At 47.7% G+C, this 22,387-nt stretch overlaps 2 protein-coding genes across 14 annotated transcripts in view; one reads left to right on the forward strand and one right to left on the reverse strand.

Annotated features, from left to right (window-relative positions):
- LOC120908831 (supervillin) overlaps positions 1-22,387 on the reverse strand; it is a 192,768-nt gene that overhangs the window by 14,354 nt on the left and 156,027 nt on the right. The gene's annotated exons all lie outside the window — the stretch shown is intronic.
- Positions 8,511-11,614, forward strand: LOC120908833. The gene is made up of 3 exons (XM_040320278.1): positions 8,511-9,450; positions 9,530-10,071; positions 10,134-11,614. Exons 1-3 carry the CDS (start codon positions 8,698-8,700, stop codon positions 11,422-11,424), a joined length of 2,586 nt encoding a protein of 861 aa, XP_040176212.1. The 5' UTR covers positions 8,511-8,697; the 3' UTR covers positions 11,425-11,614.

Consider the following 22,387-nt stretch of genomic DNA (forward strand, 5'->3'; position numbering starts at 1 on the left):
GCATATTATTGCGTGACTAATTTTCTACATGACGCAGCTTATTACAACGTAGGCGCATCCATCATCAACATTCTAGCAGCGCAAAAAAAAAGAACTACGCATCACAATCGTTGCTCTAATAACTCATCTTCACATTATCGCGTCTCAATAGCAGCAGCAGTCGTAGCAGCAGCCCTCCCCCCTTTTAATAACAATGCAGATGGGAAAAGAATGAATGCACTAGAAATTTGCACCGAGTTGCACTTTTCTGCCAACCAAGGGCAAAGTGTGTGTGTAAACAAAAGGGGCCTGCTCCAACCGGCCGCTCTCACCACACTTCCTGTTGGAGGCTCATTTTCTTTTAATTGCTTAACGTTGTCATCGACAAATAGACGGGGAGTTAGCAGTTGGAGCAGTTGCATGATGAAAGCGTAGGGAAAGTAAGGCGCGCGGGAGCCTTGAACCCTTCAATTGGACACCTATACGAGTGGTGGAGTGGTCAGATCGGGGAGGTGGAAAAAGGGAACGGAACACGACCTCTCTCTCGCTTGTCCCTTCGTTTTACTGGCCACGGCACACACCTGTCTGGGGCGCAATTGATGGGGATGCAATTACAATTCCATCCACAACACACACTGCACTTCTCTCGCTCTCTCTGTGTGCATGCGTGTGGTTTCAAAGTGTGTGTCGAGACAGTTAAACGACAACGGCTACTCCAAAACTAATTCACTAACCCTCGCAGGTAATGCCGGATGTACAGAGTGTGAGGTGATGAAGGCTGAAAGTGAAATGCGAAAGTGTACTTCCAAAAGCCGAAGAGTTCGCTGTTTCGCATTAACTAAGCACGACTAAGCTGTCCCAAAGACGACCAACCCCGCGAGTTCCTAACTTCTCGACACCGCCGCACGTGCAGTGTGGACACTCTACAGTTTGTGGCAGAGGATTTTGTTTCCCTAAGAGCACGGTCAGAATAATGGTGTGCTCCACAGTTCCAAAGGGGCCCAATGTAACACAGGGCCGCGTCCGATGGGCTGTAACATTACTACCACCACACCAGGGAAGAGATGTCACGTACGCTCGGGCACCACCATCACGCCCGAAACAAAGCACTCGGGCGGCGGCGGTGGAGTTTACGAAAAACGGTACGTGAGACAAACGAAATGCGACTACTTTTGGGTGACATTTCTTCTTTTCGCAAGAACTGACACTTCCCTTTTTACGTCGACCTTTCGTCGGCTCGAAAGGTGGGCGCGCTCGTCACTTGATGGGCTTAATTCAATAAATCACACAAAAGGTTTTGGGGGAAGGCATTGGGCCTCTTTGCCTCTTGGTCCTTTTAGAACGTCTAAAAATCAGAAAAAAGGCCGCGTAATAAATCATCGAAATATAATTCAACACTCCTCGATACCTTTTCGGGACTCACATGTGTGAGGCGGCAGGCGATAAAACATTTCCACGCCTGGGATGGAAGAATGCTTCCGAAATGCTTCCGTTGCTAAGGTGCGAATGGCGCGTGTGTTGCAGGTGTCCCTTAGGAATTTTGTCGCAAATAAACGCCCATTTATAGAGATTCATACCACCCCGCGGCGTCACGTGTTGTAACCCAATCAAGAATTCAAATTGAAATGTGATTACATGGAAGTCCCAGCAAAAAACAAACAATTGAACATTTGTTTGAAGCTTTCATGCGCACCCATTGCCAATCAAATTATTTCCCCAAATAAACTTATCCAGGGTTCCGAATAGGAAAAACTCTATTTTTCCCTCACATAAAAGAGAGATTGCAGTAAAAATAACACCTTTCCTGCTTGTGTTCTACTTTAGAATTTCAATTAAAAAAGCGTTCTAAATAAAAACCCATCAACCCAGAGTGGCACGCCCGTTTGTGCCATTCCGGTGACAATCTCACACGTCCAACGGTGCGCCGACGACGACGTCCAAACGGTGGACGACTATTTACAGCCACACCGACACACTGTTTGCTGCCGGATATTCTACAGAGAATGGAAGAGGAAATGGAAAGTGTTCCTTTTCATTACAGCACGATCTCGGTGTGCTCCAGCCTCAACGTGAAAAACACCTTTACAAACTACACTCCACCATCTCGTGTGTGTTTCTGTACCTCAAACATCTCTCTCCCAGCTCAATGAAGCCGGGCTCTGGTGTTTGGTGATGTGTGTTTTCAATTCCAGAATGGATCGCGTTTCTGGGCCATAGAAACAGGAAGTTTATAATCTTAACACATCCTCCGAATTGACGCCGGCTGCTGCCCTGCGTCCGGCGTACACAGGAACTACATTCCATTTACATGATGAGAAGCGGCGGCCGTTTGCTCCACTGGAGCGATCGAAACACTCTTGCGCAAATGAAAAGCAGTCGGCTATCGGAAATGGAACTCTGCAAAAGGTGCCACACACCACACACGTACCTTTGGGTAGAGATGCTGGCTGGCTTGAAATGTCTGTAAGTTACAGCAGAATCTCCAGCGAGAAGCGGAAGAAACATACAACGTATCAACAAGTTAGACTCGCCGCGTTGATTGATGCTATTATTCTGAATGATGTTGATTTTTTGCTCCCCCTTTTCTCCCCTTTAAATAAGCTGTCGATGTGTTGGAGCCCCAAAATGGAGCGCCTGTGAGAGATTACATTCCCAATAGGCCAATTTACCGGTCAGAAATAATTGAATGGAATTTGCTTTTCGATTGTGTGCGTCGATGCTGGGGCGGGAGCGAGCTTTAAAACCACCGGAGGTGGTAGATTGCTTTAAATCTCGTACGAATTCAACACAACTGCACTGTGTCTTGTCCCTGCAATCTTCTGGTTTACATCTGCAATGCACCAACCTCACCAGCCCGGAAATATGCGCTTGTGTACTTCGTTTGAATAATTAATTGGCCGCTTTTCGATGCAGCAAAAGTTCGGAACAAGCGCTGGACATTCTCACACGTCTAACGTTCGTTTAAGTTATTAGCAAACACGAACCAGCTCTAGATTGATGGAGATGGTTCTGCGTGAGAGTTGGGTGTAAGCTATGGTGAAGAAGTTTTCTAATTATCAAGCTGTACATAATTCATCGCTTTTTGCTACCAAAAAAACACATCCCGGCACAGGCGGCACGGAACCATTTTCACACCCAGACACTAACCTGTAGCAAGCAAAATACAAAGACGACAATGTGTTCAAGGGTTCCTTGTTCTTGCGGGAGTCTCCTTCGGCAACAGAACGGAAGCAGCTCCAATGATCCATGGATATAACTTTCCCATTTTTATGCATCACTTCCTTTGTTTCCATTTAAAAAAAAAGTGTCAGCATTCACGGCTACGGTCTTCCCCAAGCGAAAAAGGAAGCGGACTAGAGGATGATACACACTCTCAGCATTAGAGTGTGAATTTACTGTCTGCATCAACAAGCCTGCCTGTCCTCTCGGCCCCAATATCTCTCTCCCAGCAACTGGGATGCAGCAACACAAAGAAGGCTGCTGCTGGCTGGCTGTGCCTGTAAAGGAGTTATAAGGAAGCATCCTTCAGCATCCTCTCCTCGTGCGACAAGTCGTGCGAAGATGCTCATCCCAAAACTTCGAAGCAGCAACGGTCCTGCTGCGGCGTCGGGAGAGGAGTTCATTGTTTGGAGATGAAAATTTTCTAAAACGGTCAACCTCGTGCACGGATGCTTGAGCATGGCACGAACATAAACGATTCTTCCCACACACCTCCTCCCTCATCTTAAGTGAGATAAAACATTCAAAGTTTGCAAAAAGAAACGCTTCAAGGAAATACATTGGAAGCAACGGGGGTGCCCATTTTACACTCTCCAAAGTTTGGGGAAATTGCTGGGTTCAAGAACTTGCTTCAGAAGTCGTTGCACCCACACTTTAATGGATTTGCATGATATGGGTATGGGAGGAGATCAAGAACAGATAGGAAAACTTTTAGATCAACATATTCGATGAAGCGTGCTAAATGAATCGCATGGATTTCGATTAAGATTTACGCACATTCGCTCGAATATCTTCATAAAGATCATCTAGTTTTGATGTAAAATTTGAATGTAAATCACACCAACTCCAATCACATATTCCACCTAGCAATCCACCATCAACTAACCGGATTGCTTTCGCTTCAAAATAACTGAAACACAATTCAATCACGGTAAATAAATAAAATGCAATCTCCAACGCCCCCCTGGGGCAGCGGCACGGTAAAAACGGAGGAATATCCGAAATTCTCGCGCTTCTCGGCGGTGGCACGGTTATATGGTGCAGTTTGTGCAACGCGTCCGAAATAGAGCTGTTGATTTATGGCGAACGGTAGGGTTTGATGGAGCCGCAGTGCTGGTGGGGAGTTAAATTGAATTTAAATTACTTTCAGATTCTCGGTGCATTGCTCGGTGCATCCAAGTGCAGATAAATGCGAGCATAAGCACACAAACACACACACTGGGTCTACTCTCCATCGAAAAGATCGAAATTTCACTCTCGAAACTTGGGGCCACGAGCCACGAGTTATGATATAATTAAGCAGTGAAACTGACCATAGATAATGACGCTCTAAGCTCTCACTTTTGCTCGCGATGAAGCAGTAACGGTTGTAGCCCTGTTTAGAGGAGCAAACAGCTTTAGAATGTTGATAACTTTGTTTGCATGTGGTGTATCAGTGGGAGATATTAATTATTTGCGAACTGGAAAACATCTCTTCTGCAACTGGTCGTCATCCTGTCTCTCATTTATCTTTCCTCCATTTAATCCGAAAGCTTCCCAAGCAAGCAAAAAAGGCCATGCTGCACCATTCTGTGGCAAACTGTTTCCTTCTACACACTCTGCGTTTTATGTACAATCCATCAAGCACCAGCGGTTTACCAGAACCGTCGATATACCGGCTCCGTCCGGTGCATTGGCCGCCTGGCAGACGGATCGATATTCTCTCCTCTTCCGGGCATGCCTCGAGCCATGTGCATCTGCTGCCCCTTCTGCACATCTGTTGACTCCACGGGATGATTATTTTTTTTTGCCACCCAAAACAGACTCCGCCGCCGCCGCCGCCACCGTTCGGAATGTGGTATCAAAAGCGGCAAGAAATTCCAAACGAATGCAATCCATCCTCCACCGTTCGTTCTATGGCGGGGCTGGCGACCCATTCAAAACGGTTTCAAGCGATGCAAAAAAAAAGTGATTCCTTCCGCCGAAGAATGCAAAAAAGCTCCAGCTCCACACACACTGCACAACATGTTGTCTATGGTCGTTGATCTGTGCGCTCTGCCCGAGCTCCATTCCCATGCTGGCGGAATTAGTCTGGGAAGAAGTCCGTACGTTCGTGTTTTTTGCTTGCTCTCTCTCTCTTTCTCTATACTCCAGAGCGTATGTTACTGTTGCCCAACCGCGACCACATAAATACAGATAATATCCTCGAGTTCGTCCTATACCCCTCCCTCCCCTCCTGTACGGGCCCTCCGAACGAAGACAGCTTTGTTCCCGTATGTACCTGTGTATCTGTCTGCTCGTGACTTCGTGAACCGTGCATGCAAGAGGCTTTTATTTTGTATTTCTACTCCCAAACGCAACGAATTTAAGAGTTCGTGTTTAAGTACCGCATATGACCCCCGGAGGCAATTTCTCTAGGTCTGTGTGTGGGTTGGCAATAACAGCAGCAACAACAAAAAATGTGACTCCTGGGAGAAGAGTTTAATTATCCTTTTGCCGAGGCGACGGGACTTTTGGCTTTTGTTTCGCGCAAACGGTGTTGGACTCGCGACAGTCGAGCAATGAACCGTTTCCGTACGTCTGTGTCCGGGAAAGCTCCCAGGTGTGTCCCTAGGCTCATTACGGGTGCATTAGTGATTCGCCTACGCCGTGAAAGCAACGGTACGTACCAGCAGCAAAGCTTACCCATTAAATGGAATTCCCTCTACCGTGTGGCTCCTCCATCTCCTCTCTTGGACGACCACACTTCCTGCGCTTTTATTCTTCACACACAGCGTTGGTGTCACATGTGCGGACGACACGGTTGGGAAGCTGGACTTCTGCCTTACAACACCGTATGCTGCTGCGAAAAAGCGAATCGAAAGTGCACTTTCCGTCCGTCCGTCCGTGACTTAAGAATCATTTTTTATTCATGCGATTTCGGGTGCTGCGACCATTACCGTGTACGTACTGGTGCACCGGTGCGCACCCGGGGGGCAATAAAGTAGTTTGCCGACATGATATCGCAATGGCAATGTTGTAATCCATTTTCCAATATGATCCTGGGTTTGTCGATTATTAATGGTAAATTACTTTTCCACCGCACGTTCTGCAGGCGGGAACAGACTGAAGTATGAAATATGCATCGAGGAAAGTGCATCCACACTTTGAGGAGCTTAAAGTAGAGGTTTGATGGTGCAGAAAGTGTGATTGAGGCACCCCAAGCCATACCACAGACACACACACCTAAAATCAATTTATTCTGGTCAGCCACTGGCCGGGGTTATAAATCTGAGCGAAAAGGACATGCCGTTCCTGAAGTGACTGATGATACACGTTCGGCATTTCGATCAAATAACCGCAACGGGAATGATTTTACAGAACTCGCCCGAAGGAGCTACACCAGCCAGGTGTGACAATGATAATTGAGTTTTATTGCACTCATGTTACCATATTCGTAATACCTCTCGCAACACATACACTCACGTTCCATCACAGACGGGCGCGATGACTACATAAAACATGCGACACTATCGCTTATTTATTTCGGAGACTGTGCACCAACAGCAATACATAGAAGGAATACTGAAAAACGCTTTCCATTGAACCGGAAAACGAGTCTCTTTTGCGTGAGAGCTTTCCATGTTTTCAAAGAGCGTTTAGAGCGCTCATTTTCAACACCAGCTCTTTGATGGGTAATGATGATCAAAGCTGTAGAGCTGTTAGCAGCAGTAGCAGTTTTAATTATTTTCCTTCCCGTCTCAAAGCGCCCAGTCAACAGAAGACGAGGATCTCCTTTGTTCTCTTTCCTCTTTGCTGTATCCGAGTAATGTGACTTTTTACGCCACATTTATCATCTGGGTTCTCTAAATCCACCGCTTGCCATCCACGAGACCAGGCAAACATAACAAACCAATCCATTATTAGGCGAGCTCAATGACATTTAGTAGCAGCAAGCAACGAGCACTGCACAAAAAGGTCGCAGAGGCGATACCATCATACCGTTGGACGTCGTCGTCGATGTCCGGGAAAAGTGCATTGAAGCATTAAGGACGTGATAAAGCAATCCGCCCGATTCCAATTAGGAGTTATTGAGCAAAAGAGCATCATGTTTAGGACACTGATAGAATAGCTTTGTTTGGCCACCACCGTGGTTGGTCAATTTTTCTTCATAACAATGACAATGATCCACATTCCTCGCCATGCAATTCTTGTCATTTTTTCTATGATTTATGAATGGCATGCTTTTGTTGTTACTGCTTTCTCATCAGATCAATTAATTTCCCAATAGAAAGTGGAAGAAAAAACTGATTGAAGGACCGAACTCAGGAGTTGTAGAGTGCTGTTGATAAGAGTACCAGCAGTAGGAAGCGTCGTTAGTGTCACTCACAACAGTAAAACAGAGTGTTTCCTTTACAACCTCCCAAAGGGGCGAAAAAGTAAAGCGGTTGTCGGATGGATGCGGTTAACGCTGCTGTACACACACTTGATCGATCGTTTTGCGGTTTTCTGCTGTGGGATAAGAGTGAGGAAAACAAATCCATCATTAGCCTGATTGCACTTTGTAGGAAATGGGACCCTGCGCCGCACGCGTAGACGCTTACAACATCGTCGATGATGGAACACACACACGTGTGTGCAATTGGAAGCAACTGGAAACGGAGTTCGACTCAAATTCCTGCTGCACGAGGAGTTCATCAACCATTTGCTTTCACAAGAACATTACAAAAAAGGTGAAACGAAACAAAAAATCACATAAAAACTGTAGAAATTCTTCGGACCTCTGTTAAAAAACAAACTCAAAGAACTGCAAACGTGATCATTGCGTCCGCAAATGGTGCGGGAAATGGCCGTGAATGAAAACAAACCCCACTCCAGCAAACCACAAAACCACATTCTCCTCAGAGCTTTTCCGACGTTTTGTTTCTGTTTTGATAGAAAACAGGAATTCCAAAAAAGGAAAAGCAGTTGGTAAAACTGTCACCCAGATTTCGTCTACCCGTCTGATAGGGCACACTGGAACGGGGGCTACCAAAAAGGGTCAGCTTTCGAATAATATCGTACACCTTTTAAGCCACAAAAACATGTCCCGCCGAAAGGCCATGACGCTCTTATCAATCGCCTCGTGCGATTATGGCCCTTCCAGAACAACTCCACGGTCGCCCATTCGCTGGATGGGCTCTGACAAGAGTTACCGAGCCCGATAAGCTCGGGCGAACCGAGTCTTTCTAGCAAAGAATGTCCAGTTGGACATGTGCCAAACGGGACGGCGGCATTTGCATCAGGCACAAAACCGCTCTAGACCGTGCTGACCCCGCCGTCAAGGTTCTAATCACTGTCGTATAAAAGTACGCGCAGGTTACGAAACCGCGACCAATTGCTAGCCAGACACCTGGCGGTCACGTTATAGAAGTGTCGTGATTGTGAACTCGGTTGTTCTGCCCCGCGAGTGAGTGAACAAAACCCCCGGCCTTAAGTGAAGCTAACAGTGGCTGGCCACGGACATTAAGACTTTCTGCAGTACAAGTGTTTCTAAGCGTGATGAGCGCTCCATGGCGGACAGCTCTGTGCACCGCCAGCTGTCTGGTCACGGTGTTGTTGCTGGCGTGCGGTGTGGTGCGAGTAGTGCATTCTTTCCCCTGCGAAAGCCAGTCGAACGGTGTGCAGCTGCCCATGATCGTTTGCTTTATTACCGCCTCGAACGAGCACTATGACTACGACAGCCTGCGGACGGGCCTATGCTCGCACATCGTGCTGATCGATCTGATCGGAGTGGGGAAGGATGGCAGCCTGGAGCTGCTGCAAACGTCCAGCCGTTCGTTGAACCGTTTCTGCAAGCTAAAGCAACACTTTAGCGATGTTGGAGACGAGGCGAAGTTCATCATATCGATCGGTGGGGTAGCACAAAAGTCGTCCCACTTTTCGAAGGCGCTCAAAACCAGCGAAAGCCGCTTTGCACTGTCGGATGAGCTGATCTCGTTCACCATCAAACATAAGCTGGGCGGACTGGACATTGCGTGGTTCTATCCTGCCCAGTTTGGTGGGGCGGAATCGGATCGCACGAATTTGATCGTGTTCTTGCGTGATCTCTACCTGAGAACCAATGCGTGCGGGATAACACTTTCGCTAACGGTTGGTGTTGATCCGAAGGACATTGAGATCAGCTACGATGTGCCGCGTATCAATGAGGTGGTTGATTTTGTCAATCTGCTGACCGGAGATTACCACAATCCAACATCTCCGACACACATCTCTCCGCTGTACGGGCAAGGGCCGCGGGATCGATTAAACATCGTAAGTACGAGAACGTAAGGTTCAATACAAGAACCTTAAGACTAATCCACTAATGTATGCACACTCCTCCCCTTCGTAGAACTACAGTGTGATGTCCTACATCGAGGCGGGTCTTAATCCCCGGAAGATGGTTATCATGGGATCGTGCTACGCGTATCTGTACATCTCCAAGATTTGCAAGAACGACACCGTCACCACGACCAAGCTGAGAACGGTGATGCGCCTAAGCTACCTGTCCGCGACGGAGCTGATCACGCGCGAGTCTTTCCGCACGTCCTGGGACGATATGCGACACGTCCCGTACGGCATGCTGACCAAGGGCATCACCAAAAAATGGCTCACCTACAACGATGTGGAGTCTATGCGGCGGAAGGCAGATTACGCACAGCACCACCAGCTGGGTGGTATGGGACTGTTCAGCGTGGACGAAGATGACTACGGGGGACGTGCTGGATTCGGACGGTACCCAATGCTACGAGCGCTGGTGTCCATACTGTACCCCGAGCTGGATTGTAGTGAGGAAGAGCTGGAGGAGGAGATTGAAACCATCGTATGTCCGTACACTGGCTATCTGACGGATCCAGTGGAACCAGAGTGCTATTATGCGTGTGAGGAGGGCATGTAAGTACAGTAGAGTAAATGTTCCTAGTAGTAGAGATTCAATTCTGGATTTTACTTTTCAGAGGCCTACACGATTGTCCGAAGAAATGTTGTCCCCAAGGACAAACCTTCAGCGAAGTTCAGAACAAATGTTATCAAACTCCTGATATGACGCCTGCACCTTGCAGTTCTGGTCCCACTTATCCTCCAATGGGACGATCCGTCTCATATCCGTCATCTGATCAATATCAACAGCCAATAGGATATCAACAACCTACAGGATATCAACCGCCTACAGGATACGAACAACCAACGGGATATCAGCAACCTCCAGAAGTTTTAAGCGTTGCTCAGAACAATTATCCAATAGTTCAGGCTGATCCACAAATGACTCCCTATCAACCCATGACAGTTGACAGTGTAGTGCCGACATTGATGGGTTCTCCATCCACCATGGCACCCATGTACGCTTCCATGGATGAGCCGGAACATCAAGCTTCCAATTTAGTTGCCCACGTTGTTGTCATCCCGAACGGTTCCGAGGGACACATTACACCGGGAACGACGCCAACAACGACCACGACCAAGGAGGTGGAGGAGGAGGTGGAAATTCTGAACACCCCCTGTGCGCTAAAGGGAGAACTTGAACAAGCAACCGATCCGCCCGTTGTGATAACCCCAAAACCGAACCGATCCTCTCGGCGGGAAAAGGATCGCAAAAGAAAGAGCCGCTCCAAGTCGCACTCGGGTAGATCGACTTCCACCGAAACGTCCAAGGAAACAACACCCATTACAACGCCCGCTCTCACTGTAGCAGTAACAGAATCACTGTCGACTGTTGGTATGACAACAGCAACAACCACAGCAACAACAACGACGACAACAACCACTGCCAAGCCATCTCGAGCACGTAAAACGACGACGGATGTAACGCCCGGAATCGAAACAACCGAGCCGAGAATGGTATCCTCATCTGCTTCAAGTACGTCCTCAACGGCGGCGGCGGCGACGACCACGTCCACCACAACCACTACCACCACACCACCGCCAACCACGACGGTGACAGTGACGACGACACCGCCAAGCACTACAGTGACAACTGCCGACGTGACTTTCGCAGACAAAACATCGCCAATCGTCACATCACCACCAACAGCACCAGCACCGGCGACCAGTAGTACTAGTGCGCTGTCTACCGAGCAACCAACAACAACGCTATCTCCAGTCCCACCGACGTTATCCAACACGCGGATAGCAACAACAAAAACAACAACAGCAATACCAACAACTGCACCACCACCGACGGCAAGTACGGCGATTGCCAACACAACGCTACACGACGCACCTTTACCCCTGGAAACGACCATCACCTGAATCGGGCGATAGGATAGAGTGAGGTCTCGCAACCGCCCCATTTTTGTTTAACTATTTATGCTGTAGGTCTAATGTGGTAAGGTGATTAGTGATCTGTATTTATTACATCGTGCGCACACGACTTAATAAACATAAAACAACCAAAAGCGCTACGCATGGGCGCACGTACTGCGCGCGCTCGATTCATACACACGACCGACTGTTTCATTTGTACACACGAAACCTGGCTTGGCTGGGCTTCTCTCACCCCAAAAATGTTTGGTAGCACAATATTTACTACCAGTTCATGATGCATCTTGACGTGGAGCATGTTAATTTAAACAGCATTTCGTTGTGTTTGGGTAATGAATTCGCCTCCCTCCTTCTCGCTAGAATGTCACTCGAGTGCGTGTCGCAATGAACATGTTCCGATGTGTTGTGCTGCGGTCAACAGTGAGGTACATGCAAACCAGAACTGCCCCCTCCGTCTATTGTATGCTCATTGCGAATTATGTCAACAGTGCAGTCAAGGGGTATGTACCATGGCCCGCAAACATACACACATGCACACACGACTCGTGTACTTCTGACACATTGGTATTTAGACGTCCGGTAAACAAAAAAAACACACACCCGCTACTCCAAACAGTATTCAAACCGTGGGCGCTTGAGTGCACATTTCGGATAACCTTCCATCCCAAATAGCAAAGCGCATGGTGTAGGTGAGAAGCATGAGCAAGAAGAGCTCTTCCAGCTTGGGGTGAGGGTTGATTTGCATTGAACAGCGACAAACAACAACAACAACAACAACAACACCTTTATGGTGGTCGTGTTTTTGCCTCGGAGCACTGTTTGGCACACACAGGAGATCAGCGGCTCTTGGTTCTCCAGCTGCCAGCGTCCCCCGTCCTGAGCATAGCAGAAGCCAAGCCCATATATGGCAGAACATTTTATTCGATCAATTTTCAACACACTCTCGCTACGACGCCGGCTTCTGCTTGAGAGCTGGAGGTCATCATATGCGAAGCTGTGTAGCGGAGTGGAGATGTTTTACTGTGCGACAGCACCGGGCCATATGCACGCGCTACTCGGGCAATGGAACGATCATCCGGCGCCAGTGAGGTAAGCGAGGTGCGGTGAAGGAAGAGGTGCCTTCGAACTTCGAGGGTTATCTGCGACTCGCCGCAAGGACGCAAAGCTTTGCCTTGTGTGGACTTAAACACCGTACAAGGTGCGGTAAGGTATCGAACGGTGTTGTTTCTTACCTTCCTCACAAGTAAGTAAACTCTTCCCGGAATTCAATATCCTTCAACCCAGCAGTAAACAGCAGGACGAAAACAACACTTACCTACAAAGACAGAGAGAGAGAGAGAGAGAAAGAAAAGGAAAACAACATTAGTAAACATTATCATGGCGAATACACACACGCGGGGGTTCAATGATATTTGTTTATGATTGCAAGAGGTTTTTATAGCGATGTTTTCCTTCTGCAAAAACGTGTCCCAATATTGACTTCAAAAACAACAATCCCTTCGATATCTCGTACCTTCTCTAGCGTAGGTAGGAAAATGCACTCTAAAGGATTCAAATGATTACACGGCAACGAGAACATCCGCCTCGTGACTCAACGGGGAAGCCGCCTCCGTATACCGCGGAAGCGTGAAAATAGAAACACGTGGGATAAACCCCTTTTTAGCCGGGGCCGGTGCTCACATAAATCTTCCGCTTGAAACCGCCGGCCGACACACGTGAACCTGCGACACACGATGGTGGCTGGGGCTGGTGGAAAATCTACCGGAAAATCCAGTTTTGAAACAAAGCCACCCTCTTTCCCCGGCAAGAAACCCAACCGGAAAGCTGCCTTCTGTGAAGGCAAAGTTTCACATTCCAGAAGGACATTGATGGGGTGTGTCGTCGAGGGGTTAGGGGTGTGCAAAAGGGCAAAAGGTATTATCGACCAAACGGCTGGTTTCGAGCCGGTGGGACACTGGAGGGAAGAGCACTGGATTTACACGGAATGGTGTGCATTTTCCCTTCCGGAGCAGGTACAAGGGGCTACAAACTACGAAGCGCAGAGTACCATTTTGGTTGGTTGGTTTCATTTTATTGGTTTTGATCAAGCTTCAATTACTGTATTTGGCCAAAACGGAACACACATGCAGCACGAGGGCCGTAAAGAAACTGGACAATTTGCATGTTAATTCGCCAAAGAGAGTCCCCGTATGCTCGCTCTCGCTCCAAAGCGCTACACACGCTCCAAGTACATGCCATAAATCAGTCTCAAGTCTCCATTTTTGGGACACTCGAGGTTCGATACGTTTTTAGACCCCCGAGAGAGACAGGGGTGCAATCGTCTCGACGGCAAGCAATCCACAAGATCATGATTACGGTGGAGAATTATTGCCCGCTTCCGGAGAGGTTTTTGCCCGACTCGAACCATGTTCCTTTCCTTCCGTGGTTACTTTTATGATACACACGGCGCTTGAAACAATATGGCGAGGTTGTGAGAGAAGCCTTAACCGCTATCAGAGGGATGGATGCATAGTCAGGGTCGGGTCGTGTCAATAAATTATGACATTTTAAGCTCTTGGAAGATACGGTTCTTCGGTCGGTCTCCTTTTCGGGATTTTGCCTTCTGCAAATGGCTGCACCAAATTCTAACACCCGTTACCCCCATCCCATCAACATCAGTGACGGAATGGTCAAAGTTATGCTCCCCCATCACCACCCGGGCGATGACTAAAACGGGGGCCAATTTATCTTTCTTTTTATCGCCCCCGGAGCAAACGCAAACGCTTCTCTCCTCGGTTTGTGCGGGATGATGCGGGAGCGCGCAGAGCAAACGATAAAGTTTAATTAAACACTGTTAACGGCATTGTGTGAGGTGAGGCCGTGCTGGGGAGGGGGTTGATAATGGACCGTGATAAGTGGGTGATAAACGAACAGCCCAAAACCAGCCCTCCTCAGCGTGCATGTGCATTGTTTGGATGCTCCAAGTATGGCTATGGACCTGAAGACACATCATACAAAGTTCGCACCACGCTGATTACATTCAGACATTGGAGAACTTTTATTTTTAAAACCCAACAAAACGCACCGAGAGCTTGCGCAATGAATTCCATTCCTGCGCAAATTACTTCATCTCTAATGTGGATGATGATACTTGCGGGGGATTAATGCGCTAAGCAAGGAAATTGCAAACAAGACGCCGCAATCTTGAAGACTTCAAACGGAAAGACATCGTTTGCGGCGGAAGCTTCTCCGTTCGGTACGGTTTTTGTTTTCAAGAGACTGTATAAACCCCCCAGGGGGAAGTTTTACGACTTGTAATTACACCGAACAGGTAATATCATTACCAGCTTCAATCGATGACGAGTGGCGGCTTCTTTGGCGGACAGTGCGAGAACTACCAAGAAATAACACAAACAGCAGATTGATTATCACCAGGCTCAATGTTCCAAAAATATCTCACTCTCACGCAAGATGAATACATAACAAACGTGAAGCTTTCCACATCTATCATCACAAAAGTGACGAATAGGATAACACCCATTCGTGTACATTTTTGAGCACATTTTCCGAATGCTTTGCTTCCTAATGCCTAATGCCCGGATTTAATGGGATTGTAAAATCGCTTCCTCGCAGTCCACTGTCTGTGTCCAAGCGTTCACGTTGCTTCACCACGCGAAAAGCTCGTTAGTCTGGCTAATCAGCCACCACACATCAGCTGCGTGTGCAAGTGGAAAAGTGCAAGTGCAGACCACCCATACGCCAGGTGATGTAACCCTGGCGAGGATCAGAGTGTGTTCCAAACCAGGTACGTACGTTGCCCTCTCTTGTTTGGTGTGGTGGTGATCAATCCCGCCGTCGGGTCGTTTGATAAACGCACATCCGCACGAAACGGCAAGTACGGTAATATGGCAAACAAATGTCTGAAACAACACCGCTGCTCTCTCTCTGTCTCTCGCGTCTGTTCGCCAGTTGTCCGTTCATCATATCGCAATGTTTTGCACACAAAAAAACAGCAGCAAAAAATGACGCAAACAGTACGCAAGAGAAGACCCGCTAACAACGAGAAACATTATCACCAACGCAGTCGCGGCTCGGATGAGATCGGACAGAGGAGGTACAGCAAAAAAAAAAGGGGAAATTGGGAGGTAACATGACACCAACGCCAACACACACACAACACTCACGCGCGTGAATGGGGTAACAACAATTTGCAAATAGCCAAATTTCACTTTCAGCGATCACAAAAATGGCCTCGTTGTCTGGCTCGTAGTGTGTAAAAGACTTTCATTTAATTCCGCCCGACAAGATCTCAGACAAGGGTAGCTCTACCGACGTGTGTGGATCGCGCGCGGATGGGGATCAATTTCTCCAAAATGGTTTCCTAAATGCTTGTCACCGTCCAGACACGAGTGAGGTAAATCAAACCCATTTTAACGAGCTATAATACTGAAGTACTGATTGCTCGTCGTTCGTTGATTATTCAAGAATGGTTTCACTCTGAACCGTCTGACATCTGACATAACACAACGGAGATTCCTCGTTGTTCACCCACTCACTCAATCAAACCCACGAAATTGGAGGAGTTCTTACAAGATATCTTCGTGCATAATCATCCCCATTACACAACCGCCAAACGCGTCTGGTTTCGATCAAACTGTTTCCACTCAAAAATCGAACCAATTGTGATAGATGTGGTTCACTGCAACGAGCACATCTGTTACACATACATTTGGCCTCTTCCGCGATCCTCCCAATGATCCAACGATCCAACTCTGTGCTCCAATCTCCAGACACACACAGAAGAAGAAAAAAAAAACCCGTTCAAGTTACATCACACACTACGACGGGCCGAAGACGGGAGAACCTAAAGCATAAGGAAGAGCTCTTATGCTGCTTATGTGGGGAGCTGCCTATAAGCGATTGCGCCAGTTGGCCTTGGGGTAAGATTAAGTGTGAAGATAGACATACACATCCCGCGAGCATATCCGCCACAAGAAATTGATCCAGCGCACTCTCCCTCATCCTCCATTCAACATATTGATTGCGTGTGTTTTTTAATCTTTTTGGAATGCGTTCAGTCGCTGGGGCTGCTGCTGCTGCTGCTGTAACTTGAGCCCGGGATCATGTTACGGTGAGTTGTGTGTGTGTCGTTTGATTCGATTCAATTTACAAAACACACGCACTTTGCTGGGAGGAATCAATCGATGCTCTCCCTTTCTCTCTCTCTCTCTCTCTCTGCTTTTACACTTGGTTGGTGATGTATTACGACGTGCCAACTTCCGTGCAGTTCCAAACCAATCAAAATTTAACTGTTTCATGACAAGTATAAAGATGATTCCAGCCCGATACGATTCAGGTTTTGTCAATCATCATGAAGAAGAAGAAGAGGAGAAATAAACGATACACAACGAAGAAACGTGAGCTGTTGTGCGATGTGGAAAACGGAAACTCAACTAGAGCCGGAGGTATTTGACAGGCAATACACACAGCGACTAATTCCCGCTTCCACACTGCTCACGGTACGTTAGGTCCGTCTTTTTTTCCTTTTAATTCCCACGGCATTAAATTCCATCAGCATGACTCGCGAACGGTACGGAACCATCAAACCCTTCACTCCCCCAAAGGGGTCTCCCCCCCCCCCACTGTTATGTGGAAAGTTAGAATCGAGCCAAGAAAACTCGTTTCTATCGTTCCCCATCCGTCGTCTGGGTTCACAGAACACAGCTGCAACAAATGCCGATACACAGCTGGGGCCCTTACGTATGCCCTTGTGTGTTCCCTTCCACAAGTGCAAGCATGCGTCTCTCTCTTTCTCTCTCTCTGTCTCTCGCTTCTTAGCCCTAGCCCTTTGCTGATTAGAGACATTGAAACCGGATCTCGTACGGATCGGAAGGAAAGTGAAGGTTGCATTCGCCACCGATGAGCCACACACACTCGCTCAGTGACATCGTACACTCCCCCTCTGCTGATCGAGTATTAATGGAAAGAAATCGAGAAGAACAGACGTCTTCAATTAAGGGCCACTGTCGATAGCAATTAGTTGTGGGGCCGCGCGTTCCTTCAATTGTCTGTTACTCCATATCGATCTCATGTCTTTGCCAACCTTTTTCGTTCGTCAGGCACAACTTATTGCAACTACGACACTACGAGCAGACGACGTTCAACTTCTTTCCTAACAACGTTCAATTGATGCAACCAATCGAGTTCTCCTCCCAAACCGCATTGGCCAGGGGGAGTAAATTAGGGTTATGTACAAGAGTCTTGACTATTCCTGCGCTATCGAGCTCAATTCCACTAATTAATCCACTTTTGCGACATTCAGTGCTCCCCACCACATATACCAACGTTCACTTCTTTTTGCAAAGAAAAACTGCCAAACAGTGCCTCAAGAGACCAATGAAAAAGAAACATCGATCCAAACAAATTGTTGAACGAAGATTTAACGACATCCATCTAAGATCGCGAAAATCCCAAGAACCCACCGCCACAAGAAATAACAACCAACCACTTTTTTATATCTGAAAAGTTGTTACAATTGCGCCTTTCGAAATGCTTCTCTCTCTCTCTCCTTTCTACCCGCCAAAACCCGGAAATTGAAGGTGCAAATATTTCTTCTACCTTCACGGTCCCGTGAGCAACCAGAATGTGCGCTTTGCGCGTCTAGCGCGCAAACCAGTCGGCGCGGAAAATCTTCGACGTTGCTCTGCTCACCACCGCTGCCGCCTCGTCTAACAGAACACGTCGCACTCATTCATTGTGCTACTGGTGGTGCTACTTCTGCTGCACCCTCCTATCTTGACGTTCGTCGCCATGTTTTGTGCACAACCGAGGAGCAGGTGTGCTGAACCTACGAAACGAATGGCTTGTGCCTAGTGCACTATGCAAATGGGAATTCATGCTTGAGAGCGCCACCGTTCGATCCGATTCTTGAATTTGAAAGTCAACGAAAAGATATTGCTCACTCCACTCACAACTCTCCAACACTCTATTGCTCGCCCTCACTTTAAGGTCCCGTCTGAAAGAATTCGTCTACTCAAAGGCAGTAGTAGGTACACTGGTGCTTACAAATAAATACTCAAACTCCAACAGGAACAATAGCTGTGTGGCATGATCTTGCCTCATTGCCCACCTGCGTTCATTTCCAATCCAATCCCACAACACAATGGCACAACCCGGAATCCGGTCCACGGTCACGGTGCGCACTTGGCGAGATGGAATGGATTCCTTTTATTATTCGGTCTTTGTAGTCTCTCACTCTCACGAGACACCAGCCAGACATGAATTATGACGGTAATCAAGCCGAAACCGCCGAAGAATTTGGCTCTGGCGTACCGACAACCCACAGACACACACACAATCGGATCAGAAGACATTGCTGACGGTTCTATTGGAAGTACCAGAGCAAGGTTTTATTCCTCTCAAAGGAGTATCAGGAGAGAAGCTCACCTGGGTATAATATATTTTCACCGACACCTCGTCCCAAACGGTTATACTTCGATCCCATTCCCGCGCTCGTGCTCGTGTCGGCACGACTTTGGAATACTTAAACGCTTGCCGGAGAGAAATTTAGACGATCCTGACGATGTCGGAGAAGAGGAAAAGTGGGAAATGTGACCATCCACCCGATTAGCATGCATTCGAATTCAATATTCCACGCTTTCTATTGTACTCTGCCCTGCACAGTCAGAGGCCCATTAGAATGGTATTTTATCGTTGAAATCATTACATCCCCTTTCCCAGTTGTCAGTAACCATCGACGAGGAAGACGGTTGAGATTATGCACATTATCACACAAAACCGTTTCGTTCGTTTACTGTGTGTGTGTGTGTGGGCATGCATGTGCGCTTCCAATGCGGTAATATTCATTTGTGGCATATCATTCGGTCACGAAGTGGCATTCTGTGTGATGGTGTCGATGATGATGACGATGTAGATGTCGACGATAGTTGTTGTGCTGACTTGGCGGAGATGAAAATTGCTAGCTAACACGGGTGTGGATAAAGATCTCGAAGGCGGCCGTCGTACGTGCTAGAATTTGTTTGTTGGGTGTGCATATAGAGAATGCGGTAAATGATTTTCCATCGATAGAATTACGACTAGTTTTGGAAAGGCTAATCGAAATACAATTACGTGCTTAGCAATACGCAGATCATGATTTTGAAGGCGTAATCACAAGAACGTGCTTCTTAGGATTTTGGCTTAAAACTTAAAGCCCCTTTTTTGTTGGACGACCTCCGAAATACAACCCCACTATAATTCAACTTTTACTCTCAACGAAGAGCGTCACAAAACGAACGTTCCACTGCTCCACAAAATAACAACAACCTTGAAGTTACTATTGCAAACAACTAAAACTAAGCCTCCACACATAATAATGCCTGCGAAAATGCAATAAATTGCTCGCCTCCCCCCAATCTGTCTCGAAACATCATGCCCCGTGCAAGCCTTAGGAAACGCTAATTAAGTTTTATGAATTTTAAATTAAGCGTATTAACCACCATCGGCTAGCCTTTCAATCTAACGTAGCATGGCGATACACTGCGCCGTACACATGTTACCTTCAGTGTAAAAACACGAGGTACTTGCAGGGTATAAGCCGGCACTCCTTAATGTCTGCATCGCATGGTTGTACTGAGAGGGTTGAGAAGTTGTCGAATCCCTTCAGACTGCGTAACGTTGGCCACCAAGTTGTTGTGGGAAAGGCGATGATTATATGACTGTGCCTTTGACTGGTTCAGTTTTTTCGGCGCTTGGTCTACCGAGAGACTTGGGATCGATCGTAAGACGGCTGCCCACGGTACGTTCTATTATTGCCTACGACCAAGACTAGCCAGACCTTCTCCTCCTCCAGATCAACCCACCACGGGCGCAACAACAAATCCAACCACGCTGCTGCACTCAGTGTTTTGCGCAACTTCTGCGCTCTCCACTCCCTAAATCTGTGTCTGTGTCGCTCGCGGTTTCGCTTACTCATCCAAAACTGGTTTCCAGCATTGCCTGGGTCTCGCCAGTCTGGCCACTGGCCGCAGGGGTAGAGCATGGAATTTTGCACCAGCAGGTTAGAGGCTAACCAGAGGCCCACGGGCCAGCGTCCAAACCTCGCGCTAACGGACGGTGAGGGATTTGAAAACATATAAAACACCATCGATGAAACAGGTTTGCCATTTTCGGGCGAGAGAGCCCACCGTGTGGCCAGACAACAACCTGCACCGGCAGCGGTGTGTGGTAGCGTTGGTGGTTTGGAACCGGTTCCAAATCAGGCAGCACCATGTTCTTGCAGATCTTCCCCCCATAAATGTACACTCGTCGTCGTCGTCGTCGTCGTAGTCGTTTGTGGACATCCTGTGGTTTTGTGGGATGCGCCATTTGTACATATATTTTGTAGCAAGTGGCAAGTGAATGGTTTTTTCTACAGCAGAAGCACCGGATGTGATGCTTTTTTTTGTGCAGAGCACCCATTAAGATATCCCCCTCCGCAGCTAATGAAGCAAACCTCGAAGACGCACACCAAAATTTCTCGATCGAGTTCAATCGTTTGCGATCTAGTTTAGCATACAATCTCGCACGCAGCAAGTGAGACCCGGCGAGAGCATCTGAGCTTAAAATAATCCGCCCAACCGGGGCTGCAACAAATTCGCCTCTGTTGCTGCCGTTGAACCGATGCCAAACATTCTTTTCGCAAGAAGCACAGCAGCATCGACACGACACGCTGCACGACGAGACAGTTCTACTGCTCTCGTCTGCTTCAACTTCTGGCTCCGCACAAACTATTTTCGCCTAAAGCCTAATGCACGCCGTTTTCGGTTCAGTTTCGGTGACATTTTGATCAGGGAAAGGAATGTTTTCACACCCAACACTGTGGCGAGTTGCAATTGCAGCGCAAAAAGAGATGCATCGAGATCTCAACGTAATGTGGTAGTGCAGTGTACTGCAGAGATTAGAGATTCGATGTAACTGTGGGATTTTGGCCATGAAATGTTTCACCGTTTATTGACTGCAGAGAGCACACCCTCGGTCCGGAGTCTATTTCCCCCGAACCGATAATTCGACTGCTAATACGAACGGATTTCATAGGCCTTACCAACATTCGCTTGCTAAAGTCCTCAATGAATGGCGCAGCAACCATGAAAAACTCATTTACGGAATGTGTGAACTCCACCAAACCCTCCACCCAAAGCGCACTAATTTCGGTATCCAATTTTCAAACGAATCCTTCCCATTCCCTCCCACATTCCGGGACCAAACCATTGTGGAGTTGCCGTGCTAGGTCTAAAAAAAAAACGAACCGGGGACCCTTTTCCGTTTACGCATATCTCTGGAAATGCTTTTTCCTTGATTAGCGGACACAAGCCGGGCCGGATCAGTCAAAGCTTGATGAACGGTAATGAAGATAATATCATAATACCTTTACCCCCCATCAGAGCGCGCTACACACGCCTTTTCCGCACATCGACAACAGCGGCGCCAAACCCCCAAAAGGACGACAATCACTGTGCGCTGCTGCTGCGTGGAGTTGTGTCCGCTCTGGGGGCCTTTTTTGTACCAGAGTTTATCTTTCTACGTGACTTTTCCATCGAGAACTACGACAGCACAGCAAAAACAATGGCTGGACGGTAGAAGCCGAACGACAATGACTGCTGTGTATGTGTATGAAGTTGGCCTGTAAACGACATCACACTGAGGGGGCTCGTCTCGTCTATGGGTGTCTACATTCAGGGGCCGACTGCCATTGCTTGAAACGCTTCAAACCGGGAACTGGAAAATGTTCCCTTGCACTCAACCCAGTCCCCTCTGTCGAGCGGGGTTGAATTGTTTGAAAATTCGTGCAGTGCAACCAAACACACACATGCATACAAACCCACGCTACAGACAAAACATCCCTTTTTCGGCTGCGCTTTCCATCTTCCACACCTACCCAAAAGGCGCGTGCAGGAAGAAAATGGTTCGCGCTATCTCGTCCCGGGGACTGTTG

This window comes from Anopheles arabiensis, chromosome 2 (genome assembly GCF_016920715.1).
Source record: "Anopheles arabiensis isolate DONGOLA chromosome 2, AaraD3, whole genome shotgun sequence".
Lineage (NCBI taxonomy): Eukaryota > Metazoa > Arthropoda > Insecta > Diptera > Culicidae > Anopheles > Anopheles arabiensis.

What these genes read in the sequence shown, in the direction of transcription:
- LOC120908833 (XM_040320278.1), top strand. Translation starts at nt 8,698, where the DNA reads ATGAGCGCTCCATGGCGGACAGCTCTGTGCACCGCCAGCTGTCTGGTC. An exon ending in CGCGGGATCGATTAAACATC is followed by an intron (nt 9,451 to 9,529) that starts GTAAGTACGAGA and finishes TCCCCTTCGTAG; the next exon opens with AACTACAGTGTGATGTCCTA. An exon ending in TATGCGTGTGAGGAGGGCAT is followed by an intron (nt 10,072 to 10,133) that starts GTAAGTACAGTA and finishes TTTACTTTTCAG; the next exon opens with AGGCCTACACGATTGTCCGA.